The sequence below is a fragment of the Jaculus jaculus genome, chromosome 1 (assembly GCF_020740685.1).
Source record: "Jaculus jaculus isolate mJacJac1 chromosome 1, mJacJac1.mat.Y.cur, whole genome shotgun sequence".
NCBI lineage: Eukaryota > Metazoa > Chordata > Mammalia > Rodentia > Dipodidae > Jaculus > Jaculus jaculus.
In genome coordinates, this window is record NC_059102.1 from 266,255,824 (window position 1) to 266,272,633 (window position 16,810).

General features: G+C 40.6%; 2 protein-coding genes across 2 annotated transcripts in view; one reads left to right on the forward strand and one right to left on the reverse strand.

Annotated features, from left to right (window-relative positions):
• Vat1l (vesicle amine transport 1 like) overlaps positions 1 to 16,810 on the forward strand; it is a 209,189-nt gene that overhangs the window by 142,376 nt on the left and 50,003 nt on the right. The window lies entirely within an intron of this gene.
• Positions 234 to 909, reverse strand: LOC105944081 (transcription factor BTF3 homolog 4-like). Its single transcript, XM_045132120.1, has one exon. The coding sequence runs from the start codon at positions 811 to 813 to the stop codon at positions 337 to 339; it is 477 nt and encodes a 158-aa protein (XP_044988055.1). The 5' UTR covers positions 814 to 909; the 3' UTR covers positions 234 to 336.

Genomic DNA, 16,810 nt, shown 5'->3' on the forward strand with positions numbered 1-16,810 from the left:
GGACCCCGGTTCAAGGCTCGGTTCCCCAGGTCCCACGTTAGCCAGATGCACAAGGGGGCGCACACGTCTGGAGTTCGTTTGCAGAGGCTGGAAGCCCTGGCGCGCCCATTCTCTCTCTCTCCCTCTATCTGTCTTTCTCTCTGTGTCTGTCGCTCTCAAATAAATAAATAAATAATGAACAAAAAAAATAAAAAATAATAAAATAAAAAAAATATACAAAATATCCATATCACTGAACTGGTAACAGTGGATGTTCCCTGTGTCTGCAAAGCTTTGGGACCACGTAGCTGATCGTCCATCCAGTCCACCCCAGCTTCCAAACCCCCAGGAAGGATTTCAGTTAGCCTCGTTCTTCGAGGCTTCATCGAAGTTTTCTACAAGGTCTGGAACATCATCCTCCTCCTCATCAATGTCTTCTGGCTTTGGAGCTTTGCTGTCCAGCACTTGCCATGGGAACTGTTCAGCTAACTTTCTAAGGCTTGTTAAGCTGTCAGCCCCAAGCTGACTTAATATTCCAGGAAGCATTTCTGTAATTGGTTTGGCTTCTGCATGACCAGTGATCGCAAAGGTGTTGGCGGACAGGGAAGCTTGGACTTTGGGATTGTTGAAATGAATAACTGTTCCATCGTCTTTGATCATGTTCACCTCTTCAATACCAGCTATGTTATTTACAGCCAGTTTTTTCAAAGAACTCTGGAGTTTTTTGTCGTCAGCTGTCGTTGTTCTATGTACCACCTTCTTCTTTCTGCAAGCTGTACCCTTGCCCCCTATCCGGACCTGAGCCTGAAGTTTGGCTAACTTTTCTTGGTTCATGCTGTTGGTGAATCTGAAGTAGGGAAAGGGGAGGGGGGGTCCCCCAACACCGGCACGCAGCAAGAGCAAGATGGCTGCCTCCACTGAAACAGAGAAAGACCGCGGCCGGGATTATTTTGATTAGGTTAGCTGAAGTTGGAAGACTTGTCTTAACTATGGGTGGGCAACACCATTCCATGGCTAGGGTTCTGTTCTGTATAAGAAGGAGTGAGCTGACTGAGCAGCAGCATTTATCGCCCTCTGCGTCCTCATGTTGGACTGAATGGGACCAGATCTGCTTCAAGAACCTGCTGCCATGCCTTTCCTGCCATGGTGGAATATAACCTTGAACTGTATAGCCTTCCTCTCTTGGACTTATTTTTTTGTGATATTTTTGACCCAGTATAAGGTAACTAAAACAGTGTTCAAAGGAAAGGATATAGAAGAGAATTCTGTTACCTGTCCAGCCGCAAGTCCTTGGAAAAATCACTTCTTTTCTGGGCTCTGGCTTTGTCCTCTGTGAGATGAAGATAATGGTGGTCATTGTAGACATGCCGAGAGATGGTACATGGAAAGCTCTGGGGCGCACGAAGAAGACAGCCCTTGCTATCACTTCAGAAGGGAGGAAGGGGAGAATGCCTTTCTGTCGTTCACAGTTGGCCTTCCTGAGTCAGCTTCCTCATGGTGGCATCCAGACTTTCTGGCACTCCTGCCTTATGCCGCCAGCCTGTGCCAAAGGCATTTGTGGAGCTGCTTTAGAGAACAGAAGTTCCTCACAGTGCACATGATAAACACATGCTGGTGTTTGCAGTTCTCCATCCTCAACCAACCCATCTTTGGTTACTAAACTGTTAGCTTGTTTGGGGAGGTGCTGCCAGGAAAGTGACATGCTTTGGATAGTGATTTAGTAAACTCCAAGTGAGCAGCCTCCCACCAAGCTCTGGCTGATTGACAAAGAAACAAGTGGCTGAAGGTTTTGATGCTGCCCCTGTGCCAGACATGGTGCTAAGAACTTACATGCATTAGCTTGTCTAGAAGCATGGTGATCTTGTAAGGAAGGAACTATTCTTTATCTCATTTTACACCTGGAGAAACTGAGTCTCAGAGAGAGTGTTGTTTGACCTGCATGAAGTCAAGAACTGGTGGAACCAAAATTTGACCCTCAGGCTGGCTCTTTCCTTAGGCTATTCTTCTAATCAAGGTTTCTATGGCTTCTAAGAGTAGAGGTGACTTTGTCCTAAGCCTTCTCTCCCATTCTTTCAAATCCCTGATTCCCAAGGCATCCCATCTCGGTGGAGAAAGACTGGCTTTCAAGACTGTGATTTACCAATCCTTAATAATTTCTCTAAGTACAGACAGATGACTTTACATCATAAGCCTCAATTTTCTGAATCCACAAAATGAGAATGATCCTGGATCCCCCTGCCTGCTCCAAAAGCTGTTGCAAGCGGCGTGCAAGTTGTCAGCTGCACATTGGTAATAAAAGTGAGAGGAAGTCACTTTCATAGCGTCCTGAACACATTCACATGTATGAGCACTTACTGAGTTTGCTCAAGAAACAGCCACTGGGTGAGAATGAGAATATACAGCTGGTATCTTATTGCTATGGTCAAGAAGTCCTTTGAGGATTGAGGAGTTAATGCCTATGCTCCCAATGAGACTATGGAGACAGGGATGCTGGTGCCTTCCCCAAGACACGCAGCGTTTGACTCCAAGGCCAGTGCTTGAGCCTCAACACTCTGCTCCTGGCTGGACCCCAGTGGTTACAAATTACCAATGAGTCGAGTGCCAGTTGCATTATGTTTTTTTTGTTTGCCAGTTGGACATTCTCCAAAAGAGTGCTTTGCCTTCCAAGCTACCACACACGGTACAGTGCTGGGAAATGCAGGGAGGAGTGGCAATTCAAAGATGGCATGCCCTCCGTGCACACCTTGTCTCCACAGTGTGCTACCTACCATTCGTAGGAATCAAGACCCACTGTGAGCCCATAGAGATGGCAGCACAGGCATTATGACAGATTTTTACAAAAAGAAAATGAAGCCGGGCGTGGTGGCGCAAGCCTTTAATCCCAGCACTTGGGAGGCAGAGGTAGGAGGATCACTGTGAGTTCAAGGCCACCCTGAGACTACAGAGTGAATGCCTGGGCTAGAGTGAGACCATATCACGAAAAAAAAAAAAAAGAAAGAAAGAAAGGAAGAAAGGAAGGAAGGAAGGAAGGAAGGAAGGAAGGAAGGAAGGAAGGAAGGAAGGAAGGAAGGAAGAAAGGAAGGAAGGAAGGAAGAAAGAAAGAAAATGAATGACTGAGAAAGGTGACTGCTAAAGTAGTTGAGTCAGGAACCCAAGGCCGGCTTCTTACGCTAGATCTCATAAGTGCATGATTCATCTCTGTGTTGCACTTTTGTCTATGCTGTTTCTGTGATTATTTAACTTTTTCTCAGTATCTTTTCCTTGTGATTCAAAGAACAAATTATAATAAAACCATAGTGTCCAACATTTGGTAAGTATTTTTGTAAGGCAAAAAGATTGCCTATAATTTTACCACACTAAACAAAACCCAATATTGTTTTACTGTACCCCATTCCTGGCTTCATTCCTATATATCTCCTCTTTTCTTCCCATATGATTATTATGAGTGACCCAACTCTTTTTTCTTTTTTTTTTTTTTTACTTGTTCTAATGAATATAAACACAGTTATTGGATATCTATGAAAACACTCTACTAAAAACATCTAAGTCCTAGAGTGCTATTATCCCTTGGTGTATTAGTTCTTTTCTTGTTGTTATAACCAAATACCTAACAAGAAATGAGGAGGATTTGAGGTATTGTCTATTATGGTAGGAGAGGCATGGTAATGGGAACCTGAGGCTGCTGGCCACATCGCATGCACAGTCAAGAAACAGAGAGAGATGAATACTTGTGCTCAGCTCGCTTTTTTCTTTTTTCAGTCCAGAACCCCTTGAAGTAGTATCACATACATTCAGAGTAGGGACTTCCCTCTTCCATTAAACTTTTGGAAAATGTCCTAGTAGATATACCCAGGTAGTGTGTTTTTTGTAACTCTAAATCCAGTCAAATTAACAGTGAAGATGAATATCACACTTGGTATCCAAACAGGATTGGTTCCAGTACTCTCTATGGATACCAAAATTACTGATATACTACTACCTTATATAAAATGCCAACTGCATATAACCTATGTATACTCTGAAATATACCTTAATTCCTCTATAGATTATATATAATGTCTAATACAATATAAATGTTATATAAGATGTTGAACTGCATTGTTTATCAAATAATGGCAATAAAAACTCTGTATTGTTCAATACAGATGCAATTGCTTTTCAATTTTCACATACTTGGTCATTGGTTGAGTCTGCACCTACAGATACACTAAAAATATCTCAATCAGAAGTCATAAAACTATATACAACCACAGACATTACTGGATGATGATTTCATCCTATTCTTTTTTTCTCTCTGTGTTCCATTCATACAACAAAAGCAGCTTCCATGAGTGAAACAAGAAATGCATGATAATATTCATTTCTTCATAATTAACCTTACCTGTGCATATCAGGGGACAATATTAATCTGGGTTTTATGTGTTTTATTACATTTCCATAAGAATGTTGGGTAATTGTCTCAATAGATGCCAAGTCATTTGATGAAATTTGGCAGCTGTTTCTCATTCAATCACTCTTTTTTATGAACATGATAAATGCTTTAAAATGGAATTTAAAACTATATGGGACTGGAGAGATGGCTCAGAGGCTAAAAGTGCTTACTTGCAAAGCCTGATACCCTGAGTTCAATTACCCAGTTTCCATATAAAGAAATATGTGCAAATGGCACATGAATCTGGAGTTCATTTGCAGTGACAAGAGGCCCAGGCATGTCCCCTCTCTGTCTCTCTCTCTCTCTTCTTGCAAATAAATAAACAAATTTTTAAAAACCTGAATGCCCAAAGTTCATGTAGGGCAAGTAGGTCCCAGTGTTTTGGTCTCTTGTGGTTCATGTGTAGGATGGAGGAGAATACTGGGGAGAACAAGGATATATCAATACATCAAGAAAAGAGAGCTGTCTACTATGGGGTCACATCCACCTCCTCTGCCCAGGTCCATAAGTCATTATAGAAAAAGTGGTGATACAAATACTGACCACATGGCTAACCTGAAAACCAGTTCCAAGGAACTGGCGACAGATACTGTGGTTACTCAAACCACATCAAAACAGAGATCCAGAGCCTACAGAGAAAGCAACAGTAAATCAGATCTCTATCTTGCCCACCAAGGTTCTGGAAACATTGCATAAGAGGGGTCACAAAGAGAGTAGAAGGGCTGGAAAGATTGCTTAGTGGTTAAAGTGCTTGCCTGTAAAGCCTAAGGACCCAGGTTCGATACCCAGTACCCATGTAAGCCAGATGCACAAGGTAGTGCATGCATCTGGAGTTCGTTTATAGTGACTAGAGGCCTTGACACACCTGTTCTCTTTCTCTCACACTCTCTCATTTTCTCACTGTCTCTGCCTCTCTCTCAAATAAATAAAATATTTAAACAAAAAAAGAAAGAAAGAAAGATCGCAAGAGCCTCAGGGTGGGTGGGAATAGCCTGAGACACCATGCTTCCCCCATCCCTGAAGAGATTGACTGAGGCCTCTTGGTCCCCACAGTGAATTATCAATAATCCCCCAAAGAAGACCATGAGTGAAATTGAGGCAGGGGAGAGGGGATCTAAAGAGCATAACTGTTTTATTAAAATTAATGAATAATAAATAATATCTGGGCATGGTGGTACACAACTTTAATCCCAGCACTTGGGAGGCAGAGGTAGGAAGATGACTGTAAGTTCGAGGCCAGACAGAATACATAGTGAATTCCAGGTCAGCCTGAGCTAGAGTGAGACCCTAGCTTGAAAAAATAAAACAATAATAATAATAATACAAAAAAAAACCTATAATGCCAAGTAATGTTATACTTAGTTTAAAAAGACCCTCAGAAAGCTACACAAGATGAAGAAACCTCCTGCCAAAAGCAGTGCTGAAAACAAGTATATAAATAAATAAACACCCATATCAGGCTGAAAGATGGTGGCCCTGACTCTTGTAGTATAGTTCTTCAAAGGTGTGGTAGTCCTCTCTCCACGTTTCTTTAAGAATGATGTGCCTCTCTTCTGAACAGTCACCTCCTGTGCCTAACTGTATACTTACTTGTACATGAGAATTTGTCAAGAAATATATGCTCACTGAATTGGAATTTCCTTACCTGTAAATTTTGGATGCATTACAACACTTGCATGCAAGCAAGAATGCACAAGACACAGTCTAATTTCCTGCCAAAAATAAGTTGTACCTTTGAGTTCTTCTCCGTTCTTTTTTCCCACCTTATGTCCATATTTAAAGGTGTATTTATTTCTTAAACTACTTTTATAACTATTCTTTGCAGTAAGTAACTAGCATATATAATTCAGTATCTCTGAATCTGAATTTTCTGTGAGAGCGAAAATATGTTCATGCTTTTAATGAATCCTAAAAAGAGTAATAGCTCTATTATTTCTTGAAGACTTGGCATTGGACTGACCCAGGAAATGGAAAATAGCTACTCATGGTGGCACATGCCCTAATCCCAGCACTTGGGAGGCAGAGGTAGGAGGATTGCTTGAGTTCGAGGCCGCTCTGAGACTACATAGTGAATTCCAGGTCAGTCTGGGCTACAATGAGACACCAACTTGAAAAAGAAATGGAAAAAAAAATGAAGGTCCATAAGTCTCACAAAGATATAGAGATGGCCAATATATCTAGCCTTCAGAACCTGGCAGTAAGAATAGGTATTTTCTATTTTTAGAAGCAATCATTCAATACCACTTATTTTTAAGATTCCTAGCACATAACAGAATAACTGTATTCTCCAATCAAAAACTCCACTTCTGCAGCAGAATTTTGTACAATTCTTTTTTTTTTTTTTTTTTTTTTTTTTTTTTAGTCCCTTGTAATATTGATTTGTTCTCCGTTTTCACTAAGGGCACCAATGGTTTATCAATGTGGTTCATCTATTCTGAGGTTTAATTCATTTATATCCCACTTTATTCTTAATAGCTTTTAGTTTTAACATTATTTTGGGCTTATTGCTTTATTTCCTTCCTGCTCAGACTGCCATAACAGAATACCACAGGCTGTGTGGCCTCAACAATAGCCGTTTGTTTCTCACAGCTGTGCATGCTGGGAGCCCAGTATCACCGGGTCTATTGATTGGGTTCCTGATGAGGGCACTTTCTCTGGCTTTTAGATGGGCGCCTTCTTACTGTGATTTCATACTGTGTCCTTGTTAAAAGGACACTAATCGCATCACTAGGATCCAGTCTTTATGACTTTATCCAACCCTAAGTACCTCCTGAAGATCTCAATTCTAAATAGTATGGACTTGGGGGGACACTATCATTCAATCTGCAATGCTTTTCAAATTCCCTAAATAAAGATTTAGATCAGTCTTTCTTTGCCAATATAAGAATTTTTGGCAGGTAAAATTGACTTAAATATTATTTGAGTGGCATATGGACTCCATCCTTCCCCCATATTTTTAATTTAAGTGATTGCTCTTTTTCAACTTACATGTCATTGCACTTAATTTTTTTCATTTATTTGTAAGCCAGTTTCCCTTCAATAAGAATTTACTATCTACTGAGACTGGGCTGAGCGTCTGGAAAAGCAATAAATAAATAAATGAATAAAATAGCTTCAAGAAGGTGGTAGCAAAGTAGAAATGTAAGATAAATAAAAGTGTTGAGAGTTCAGTAATGTGAGAGTGCTTCAGAATTACTAATGGCAAGTGAGAATTTCAACTCTGCTTTATGTGGGTATTAAAGACACTTCTTTAAAATATTATTTATTTATTTCTTTGAGAGAGAGAGAGTATAGGCACACTTTTGATGGCTCCTGACACTGTAAAAGAACTCCAGACACATGCACCACTGTGTGCATGTCACTTTACATAGGTATAGGAAATCAAACAATGTTGTCAGGCAGCTCCCCAGCCCCTGAAATAAATCTTTTTTAACTATTACCAACCTTTCAATGTATGAGGCTTTCTTTGTATGACTCAGTGGAAATTTGTAAAGACACTTGAAAATTTCTGATGCTCCAAATCTAGAAATAATGTTCCTGTGGTTAAAAAAAAGTGGAGTAAAGAGAGTGTGTTAAATTTGTTGGCATGGTTTCATTGTCACTAAAGAAAAAAATGGATGAAATGCAGAATTGGAAGAAATGGTAACAGCTGAGGGAAGATGCCTGATGTTATTCTTACTGACCTTTGCTTTGTGCCAGGATTCTAACCTTGGAAATTTTTGCACTTAAAAGATAAAAGCAAATAAAAAATGATATTGAAATAAAAAGTCACTTCGAAAAATTTTTGATTGAGGGTTTGTATATGTTTGCTGGAGAAAACATCCAAGAGCAAAGATGGGGTCATCTTGCTCCCCCACCTGAGCTTATTCCTCAGTTCAGATTCATGCTTCTATCATTGTTTTCCTGGTTCTAGTTTCAACTCGCTGGCCAGTTTTCAGCTGTCATGTGATCCCCAGTTTACTTTCTTTTTCCTTTTCTGGGCTGCCAGGTTCCCCTTGTATCATTAGTCTCTGCTTTGCAAAAGTGACTGGGTTTTAGCTTTCATCACCAGCATTTCTGCTTCCTCCAATGCATTTATAAGCTTACCACAGGCCTGCAGTATAGAAAAACATGCCATTTTGAAAAACAGTTATTAAAAATGGTCAGTAGTGGTGGCTAGTGCTTCCTCCCCAACATTCCATGGATTTTGTTGGAGTTAGGAAACAAGCTTTGTAATATTTTTTTTTTCATTTCTGTCAAATATACCTGACGGTAGCAACTTAAAGGAGTGAAGGGCCTTTGGCTCCTGGTGGGTGTTCTGAGGTGAGGGAGACATAGGTCCACTGTATTAGTGTCAAGTGCATAGAAAGAGAGGTTTGATATGCAAACACATCATTTGGTTTCAGTACAAAATGATGCATCTTACCAAAATTTTTCTGTGGTGAGAAAGCATAATTAGATATAGGAGGCCAGGCAAAGCTTTGAAGAGTTCACACGCAGGCTGACTCTCCATCATTGACCGCTTCCTCCATACTACTGTGGTTAGCACATAGGACAGTCCTGAAATTGACATCTAGATGTCAACAGTTTCAGCCGAAGGATATGTTAGCCTGGGGTGCCCACCTAAAACAGGGTCTAGAATACAGAGTATGTGGGAATTTACTTGAGCAATTATCACAGGGAGAAAAGGTAAGAGGGAAGGAGAAAATTCAAGAAGACAGGACTTTCTATCAAAGGCAGATCCTGCTGTGACAAGTGCCTGATCCTAATCCCTGGGGAGACTGGAAGGCATCTCTGAGCTGTCTTCCTAGGAAACAAAAAATAGAGAGCATTTGTCATTGGCTGTCACTCCTTGTGAGTCAAGAGTGACCCCACAGGCACTAACTCTCAGCATTTCTGAATTATGCACACATGTGACTGAACCACTCAACTGTCATATCAGAGACACCTCAGAGCAAAGTGAAAGAACGGGCAGGACCCTAGGCACTGTCAAGTTACACCTCCACTAAGTTCGTCAAACACTATGTGGAACTGGTCCCACCAGCAGTAGTTGGCGTGTTAAAGGGACTCAGATGATGTAAAGTAGTATGTGAGAGTTGTCCACATGGACTTAAGTTCCTCAGTAGAATAAGGTGGAGAGACCTACGAAGACATTTGCATTATGTGGGGAGCAGCAGAGAACGTTCTCAAGCAGAGGGACACAGAGTGCTATTCTGATAATTGTAAGTCCCCGATGAATAGCTAGCATCACATTTCTGTCACAAATCACCCAACCAAAAGCCATTTGTGAGAGGAAAGTGTTTATTTTGGACTACAGACTAGAGGGGAAGCTCCATAACAGCAGGGAAAATGATGGCAAGCACAGTGGGTGAACATCACCTCTGCCACAGCAGGTGGCAAACAGCAGCAGGAGAGTGTGCCAAATACTGGCAATGAACAGCTGGTCATAACACCCACAAGCCACCCCCCAACAACACACCTCCTCCAGGAGGTTCCAATTTCCAAATTGCCCCCAGCTGAGGACTTAGCATTCAGAACACATGAGTTTATGGGGGACAACTAATTCAAACCACCACAGATAGTACTACCAATTTCTATAGTGTAAACTCACTGAAATACAGTGTTGGGAAAGGGTGCACACCATCACTCCTCAGAGCTTGCATGCTTAGAACATCAGAACACATTCCCTGGACCCAAGGTGATCTCTTAGATAAATTCAACCAGGCCTAGAGCTCATATTCTCTAATCTCCTTTTTGCAGAAACCATGTTTATGTGTACCTAACCACCTGGTACAATATAACTGGAGGAAACAACCTTAGAACATTCCAGAAGCTTATGTAAGGCTGTCTTAAAAATTAAGTATCAGGCAGACTATCTTTCTATGGCCCCCAATGTCAGGGTCCATTTCTGTGGAATTCTTAGATTTATCTTTAGGTTTCATGTCTTGGACACAGTCCCTTCAGTTCTAGTTCCTCTTTTGTATGCCCAGCACTATGTACTTTTGACAGTTGAATATTTGTCATCCGTATTTCCTACCAACATATAAGTTTCCTAAAGGCAGAGACTGGCAGGATGCTCAGTTTATATCCATAGCAATTAATTTTCTAGCTCAGTGCCTGAAACATCAAAAAGATTAGATCTCCTCCTCCCCTCTCCCTAAGGAGTTTTGCTCAGTAGTGCCAAGTGACAATGTTGCTTCTGAGCTGAGAAGTTTAGGTCCATCAAAAGCAAAAGTCCATGGTCATGCTTGTTTATTTTTTAACCATCTATGATTTTAGTGCCTGCTTATGGAGAAGTAAAAGCAGAGAGTAGCAATAGACTATTATTCTATTAAAACTTTAGACAGTAATAGAAAAAGCTATGATAAGGCTTTTCATGGCTAATTGTGAAGGACCTAAATCATAGGAACTGCTGAAGTTTAAAAAAGCCAAGGACAAGGACAGCTTTCAAACCTGCAAAAGGGTAGATGGTCACTGTCCAAAGATTGTGATTTTTACATGTCTTACACCAAGAAAAAAGGGGTGGTACTGAGAGAGCATGAGAAAATGGGGTCAAAGGAGTATGATGAAAATACTGATATGACTGTAGTAATAATCAATGAACACTGATAGCCTACTATGCACTCTTCTAGGCACATTATATGGATTGCATTTACTCCTCCCATAAACCATAGGAAGTAGACAGTAATATTTATCCATACTACACACAGAAGAAAACATGCATGTAATCATAGAACTTTGACCAAAGTAAGATGTGCAAAATAAGAAAATAAATGAGATTTAAGCAGTGTTTATTTCTTTTTCTTTTTCTTTTTCTTTTTTTTTTTTTTTGGTTTTTCGAGGTAGGGTCTCACTCTAGCCCAGGCTAACCTGGAATTCACTATGGAGTCTCAGGGTGGCCTCGAACTTACGGCAATCCTCCTACCTCTGCCTGTTGAATGCTGGGATTAAAGGTGTGCGCCACCATGCCCGGCTAAGCAGTGTTTTGTTTTTTTTAATTAAGTAGCAATAATTCTTTCTTCATAAATTGTCTTTAAGTTTCTAAGCCTTACCTGCTTCTGAACATCTCACCCTTGTGTCTGTTCAGTAAGGATCATAAAGACATCTTGAGGAGCTGAGTGCTGTGCATTCACCCGCATCCTTGAGCGCTCCACACAACCTGTGGCGAGTAGAGAAGTAACAGCTCAGAGTGTATGAGAGTTAATCATGATTGTCAGTTGGATGGCATGTAGAATCATCTAGGAAACACACCTCTGGGCACATCTGTAATTGCATTTCTAGGAAGGTTTGGCTGAGGTGGGAAAACTCACCCTAAATGTGGATGGCACCATCCCATAGGCTTGGGTCCCAGGCTGAGTAAAATGGATAAAGCAAGCTGAACAGAGCATTTATTTCTGTTTCTGTTTACTGACTACAGATGCAATGTGATTACCAACTTCAAATTCCCACCACCATACACCCCCTGCCATGATAGGCTGAACCCTCAAACTATGAGCAAAAATAAACTCTCCCTTAAATTGCTTTTATCAGGTATTAGTCACACTAAGCAGGGACATAATTAAGATAGAGAGGCTCCATAGCTTGTCCAGGATCACACATCTGCCCAGTAGAAGCTGGGACTTTAACTCATATCACTGGGAATCTAAATATTTCCATGTCTTCATTTGTCTCTGCCCTTTATCCCAGTCCTGTCTTCCCTCTATCCTCCTTATGGAAGCTCCTATGGAAACATCACAGGCTTCCCTGGGATATTCCCTGACAGAGCTTGGAGAAAGGCAGTCAATGAGTCAATATATATGATAAAAACAGAAGCCAGCCAGCAGTTTCTCAGGAAAATATTGGGCATCAGATCTGAAGGAAAAATTTAAGATCCTAGTCAGACACTGTATCATTACATGTTGGGGTATAGGTTAGATAAGGTTAAAACTCCAGAAACAAGCCTAAGAACCTCATGAGAGTATTGGAGATCCCTGTCCAACTAGAGGCCACTTTTCAGTGACCACATTTACTGGAGGAAATGTTTGAGAACTGCCTTAAGTTCTCAAGATCTTTGGACATGTGCCTTTTTGGATACCATATTTTCACACTCACACAGCAAGTACTCAAAGGAATTTTACTGCAACCCAGGACCATGGAAAACACTGGATTATAGAACAAAGGTTGATATTCTAGAGCTGGTACCTGCTAGCTCACAAAAGTAGATTCCTACACGGGTAGGGATGTGATCAGTCAGTGATTCCACAGTTATTAGGAGTCCTAAATCATAGAAACCCATAGTTCAAAATAGTTATTGAAACTGCAAATAGTTAATATAATTCATTACTTCTTAATTATTTTATATGTTCAATTGTCTATGCTCTTAAGTTTATTCAAATTTCTTTAATCTTTTCAGTGAAAGTGTGATGTAAAGGAGAGCTACCTCATACTCTGTTCTATGTAATGCATTCAATTCAAGCTTGAAAAGTCTTGGTGGTATTTAAACCATGGAAATTGACAAACACTACAATAAGGACCTGATTTAGTATTTTATTGCTTGTGGAATAGACATACAAAGTAGTGGTGGGCAGTTACAGTTCGGTGGTAAAGTGTTTGTTCAGTATGTGAAAGGCCTGGGGTTCAATTCTTATGCCACAATGTAAATAATACAAACTCATTTTTAAAGGCTACCATGTCAATACCATGTCAGTGAAGGTAAACATTAAAGTTTATAAAATTAAATTTAGGAGTATTAAATAGCTTTTTAAGCCAGGTATGGTGGTGCACGCCTTTAATCCCAGCACTCAGGAGGCAGAGGTAGGAGGATCACCATGAGTTCAAGGTCACCCTGAGACTACAGAGTGAATGCCAGGTCAACCTGGGCTAGAGTGAGACCGTACCACAAAAAATAAATAAATAGCTTTTTAATCAATCAGATATCAATCACATTACAGGTTGGATGGCACCACATTTCTTGTGAAAGGGGTAATTGGGTTGGGGTGCAACTCACTTTGTCAACTTACAGTTGAATGGTACTCATGGGTTAGCTGCGATCAGAGGGTTTAGCAGAAATCAACAAAAGCATTCTGAAAACAAATCAACCACACATACTCAACAAGAGTGTTGAATATTTATTAGCATTTTCAAATCACCCACCATACATTCTCTGTTTCAGTAAAATTTATCATAAATTTATATCTATACATGTAGGATCCCTATTTTCTTAAAGAACTGGCTGTTCTACACTTAACTTCTCACTGTCTATGACCATGATCTTGATACTCAAAATTTAAAGTCCATTTTCAGGGAAAACAAAGGACATAGATGAAAGACTAGGGAAGTAGGCCATGTAAGACATTGTTTAATGTGGTGAAATGTCACAAAAGACCAAGTGAGTTAGACCCATGAAGACGTCACCAGTGAGTTACCAGGGAAAGCTTTATAGATTTCAGGGTGTAAGCAAAACCCAGAAGGAAGTATGGAGCATTACAGGTGTGGAATCTGGCTACAAAAAGCATGAGAAAAGGCTTAAGGACATAGAACATGCTTCTGGCATTTCATCACTCTATGAATCCCAAGATCAAGCATATAGTGGATAACAGAATGGAGAGCTACTGAGAAATAAAGGTTAAAAGATGAAGCCAGAAAACAAGCCTCTGAGACAACTTGTTTTGGAGCACCCTGGTGGGGAAAGTGAAAGCTGGTTGCCTCTTTCCTTAGGTGGATCTTGCCAAAATTCCTGATATGCCAGAAGGTGAGAAGCCTCTTCCACATATTCCCACTGCCATGAGCACTGCCATGCCTTCCGTATTTTAATGGATTGAAATCCCCTGGAAATCATAAGTTCAAAAATAAATAAATAAACAAGAATCTTCTCCTCCCTTAAGTCTTATTGTCATAGCAATTAGAAAAATGGGCAATACAGAAAGCATCCACTGTAAGGCACATTATCATTCCAGATTCCTAGGGGTTATTGGGCTTAGTCCACTCCAAACAATGTACATACAGGGGAACCTTGGCATATTCCACCTAAGGAAGAAAGCACGTGGCAGCCCTCAGAAGCTCTTGGTTGAATGCTGTCCCTAAGATGGGGCACATCCTAAGCCCTGGCCCACCTAGACTGCTATGCAGGCAGCATCACAGTAAATTGAATAGAGATAATTTAGTGGTAGGACCAGAAAGATGAGAAGCCAAGAGCAACCACTTGACAGTATATACAGAATCTGGACGTCAGTTTGGATTCAGGATGCTCAGCCATAGAGACTCGCTGAATAGTCAGCGCAGATATGTTCTTTAGATGTGCTGCCTTTCCATGGCCTCACCGTATGATAAAATCCTTAGAGTGTAATGCAGCAGAAAACACAAGGGGTTCATGTTCAAAGAACTCAGGTTTCACTTGTGCCACTCAGTAACTACATGACCTTGAACTTCAGATGGTTCTTGTGATCTCTTCCTCCCTCCACATAGGTTTATTCTGAGCACCAAAAATAGGTATAAGTATGGCATGTCAGTGAATGCTTGTAACCCCAGTACTCCTGAGGTTGAGGTAGGAGGATTGCAAGTTTGAGGTTAGTCCCAGGCCAACCTGGCTGATATACTGAAATGTTGGCTCAAAAAAACAAAATAAAATACATATATATATATATATATATATATATATATATATTTTTTTTTTAAATATATATGCAAGTGAACAGTATTTTGCAAATGAGTATCTGATTATTTTTATCACTTCAATTTCAACAAAAATATTGAGGCTTTGAAAAATCTTTAGTGAAGCTGATATTTCATATGTTTTTAGTTCATTGCTAAAGGATCCTTTTATGCCATATTGAATTTTGATTTTTTTTAAGCAGTCACATCATTCAAGCAGCCTCTGTCATTTTCTCACTTTATTTTTGCCCTTCTGGGCAAAGAGCACCCTCTGATTAGTGGTGATTGCTCTCATGGTAACATTAGTCATTTCCACAGTAACAGCTGTGCCACATAGGAGTTCTAACAGACACTGCTTTGATAAAGAATCATCTTTGTGTATTCCTCAGTGAATCAAAGTGTATTACTCACCCACCAGTACTTGAAGGATTTAGATAAGAGATATTGTTGAGTAATCCATCTTCTTGGCCTAATGGAGACTGTGAAATATAACCTAAGACTCTGAAGTCCCCATGGAAACCTCTCTTCATTAATTAAGGACCAATCTTGAAAGAAGAGAGGGCAAAGGGAGAAGGAATTAGAGGAAATCCAAACCCATCTTCCTTGTTAGAGATGAGAGATAGGAAATGGGACCCAGAAGGGGAAGAAAAATTGAAAAGAAGATAGAAATGAAAAGGGGAAGGCTCAGCTATCTTGCACTCTCAGTGCTTTATAAGTTCAATGATATTAGCTTTTATCAAAGCATTGCCTTTAGTTATCTCACCTTTATATTAGAATATACAAATTGCTAAAGGGAATCAGATCCCATGGCAAATTTAACAAGGATAATTAAATTCATCCTAATTCAGCCCTGTAGCTCCCCATTCAGCCTCAAATCATTCCAATTATGAAGGCACTTTTCAATGGCTCTCAAGCAACTATGCACAGTTTTGTTATGGTTTGATTTGGCCAAATTTCCATGAATAGGGTTTTTACAGAGCTGGAGATAGGAGTGGTCACTGAGGCTCAAAAATTCAGTGAACAGTTCTGGAAGAAAATCTCAACCGCCTCATGCTCATATGGTCCTGAGACAATCCAACTCCATCTACCTTGGTTCCCTTGCATGCTCCCCAAGGCCTGCAGGACCATAAGAAGGACAACCCTGAAGGCAACCAGATTGCTGTGTGCTCACGTCTCATTAACTCCTTACTTTTACTTTTATTCTTTCTCCCCAACATTCCCCTCCAGGACTATCTTCCTGCATGTCATCAATACACTTTTGGGGTTCTTTAGAGTAGTGCCCCTCCCGGGGAGAAATTCTCTAACTGCTACAACTTTGTGCCCCATTCAGCAGGAAATAGTTCACGATCTGATGTCATTGCCACATGTCCTCTAAGGGCAGTTAGAGTGTCTTCTCATGAGAAGAGGAAATGAGGATGAGGGGTAGTGTTAGGGTAACTGGACCACTGAAGGTAAAAAGTGCAGGAAAATTTGCACTTGCTAGAAATCAATGATGATCTGACTTTACCTCTTGTCTATTTCCCTAGAGATCTCTGTTTTTCCACAACCAATCAGGACCCCCTCCTGGGAGAGAGGTCTTTCATAAGATTTAAACATTGAAGTTGGTCAAGTTCAGCGCTGAGAACTTGGTGCCAGAGCTAACCTCTTCCTGAGACAGCCCCTAGCCCTAACCAGCCAGCTGGTCCTCTGGGTCACCTGAGCCCACCACCCTAAGGTTATAAATCCTGTGGAAGGGGAGGGCAGGCTCTCTGATCACTTGGGAACTTCCAGCTGTGGATGAGTTTTTCCCTT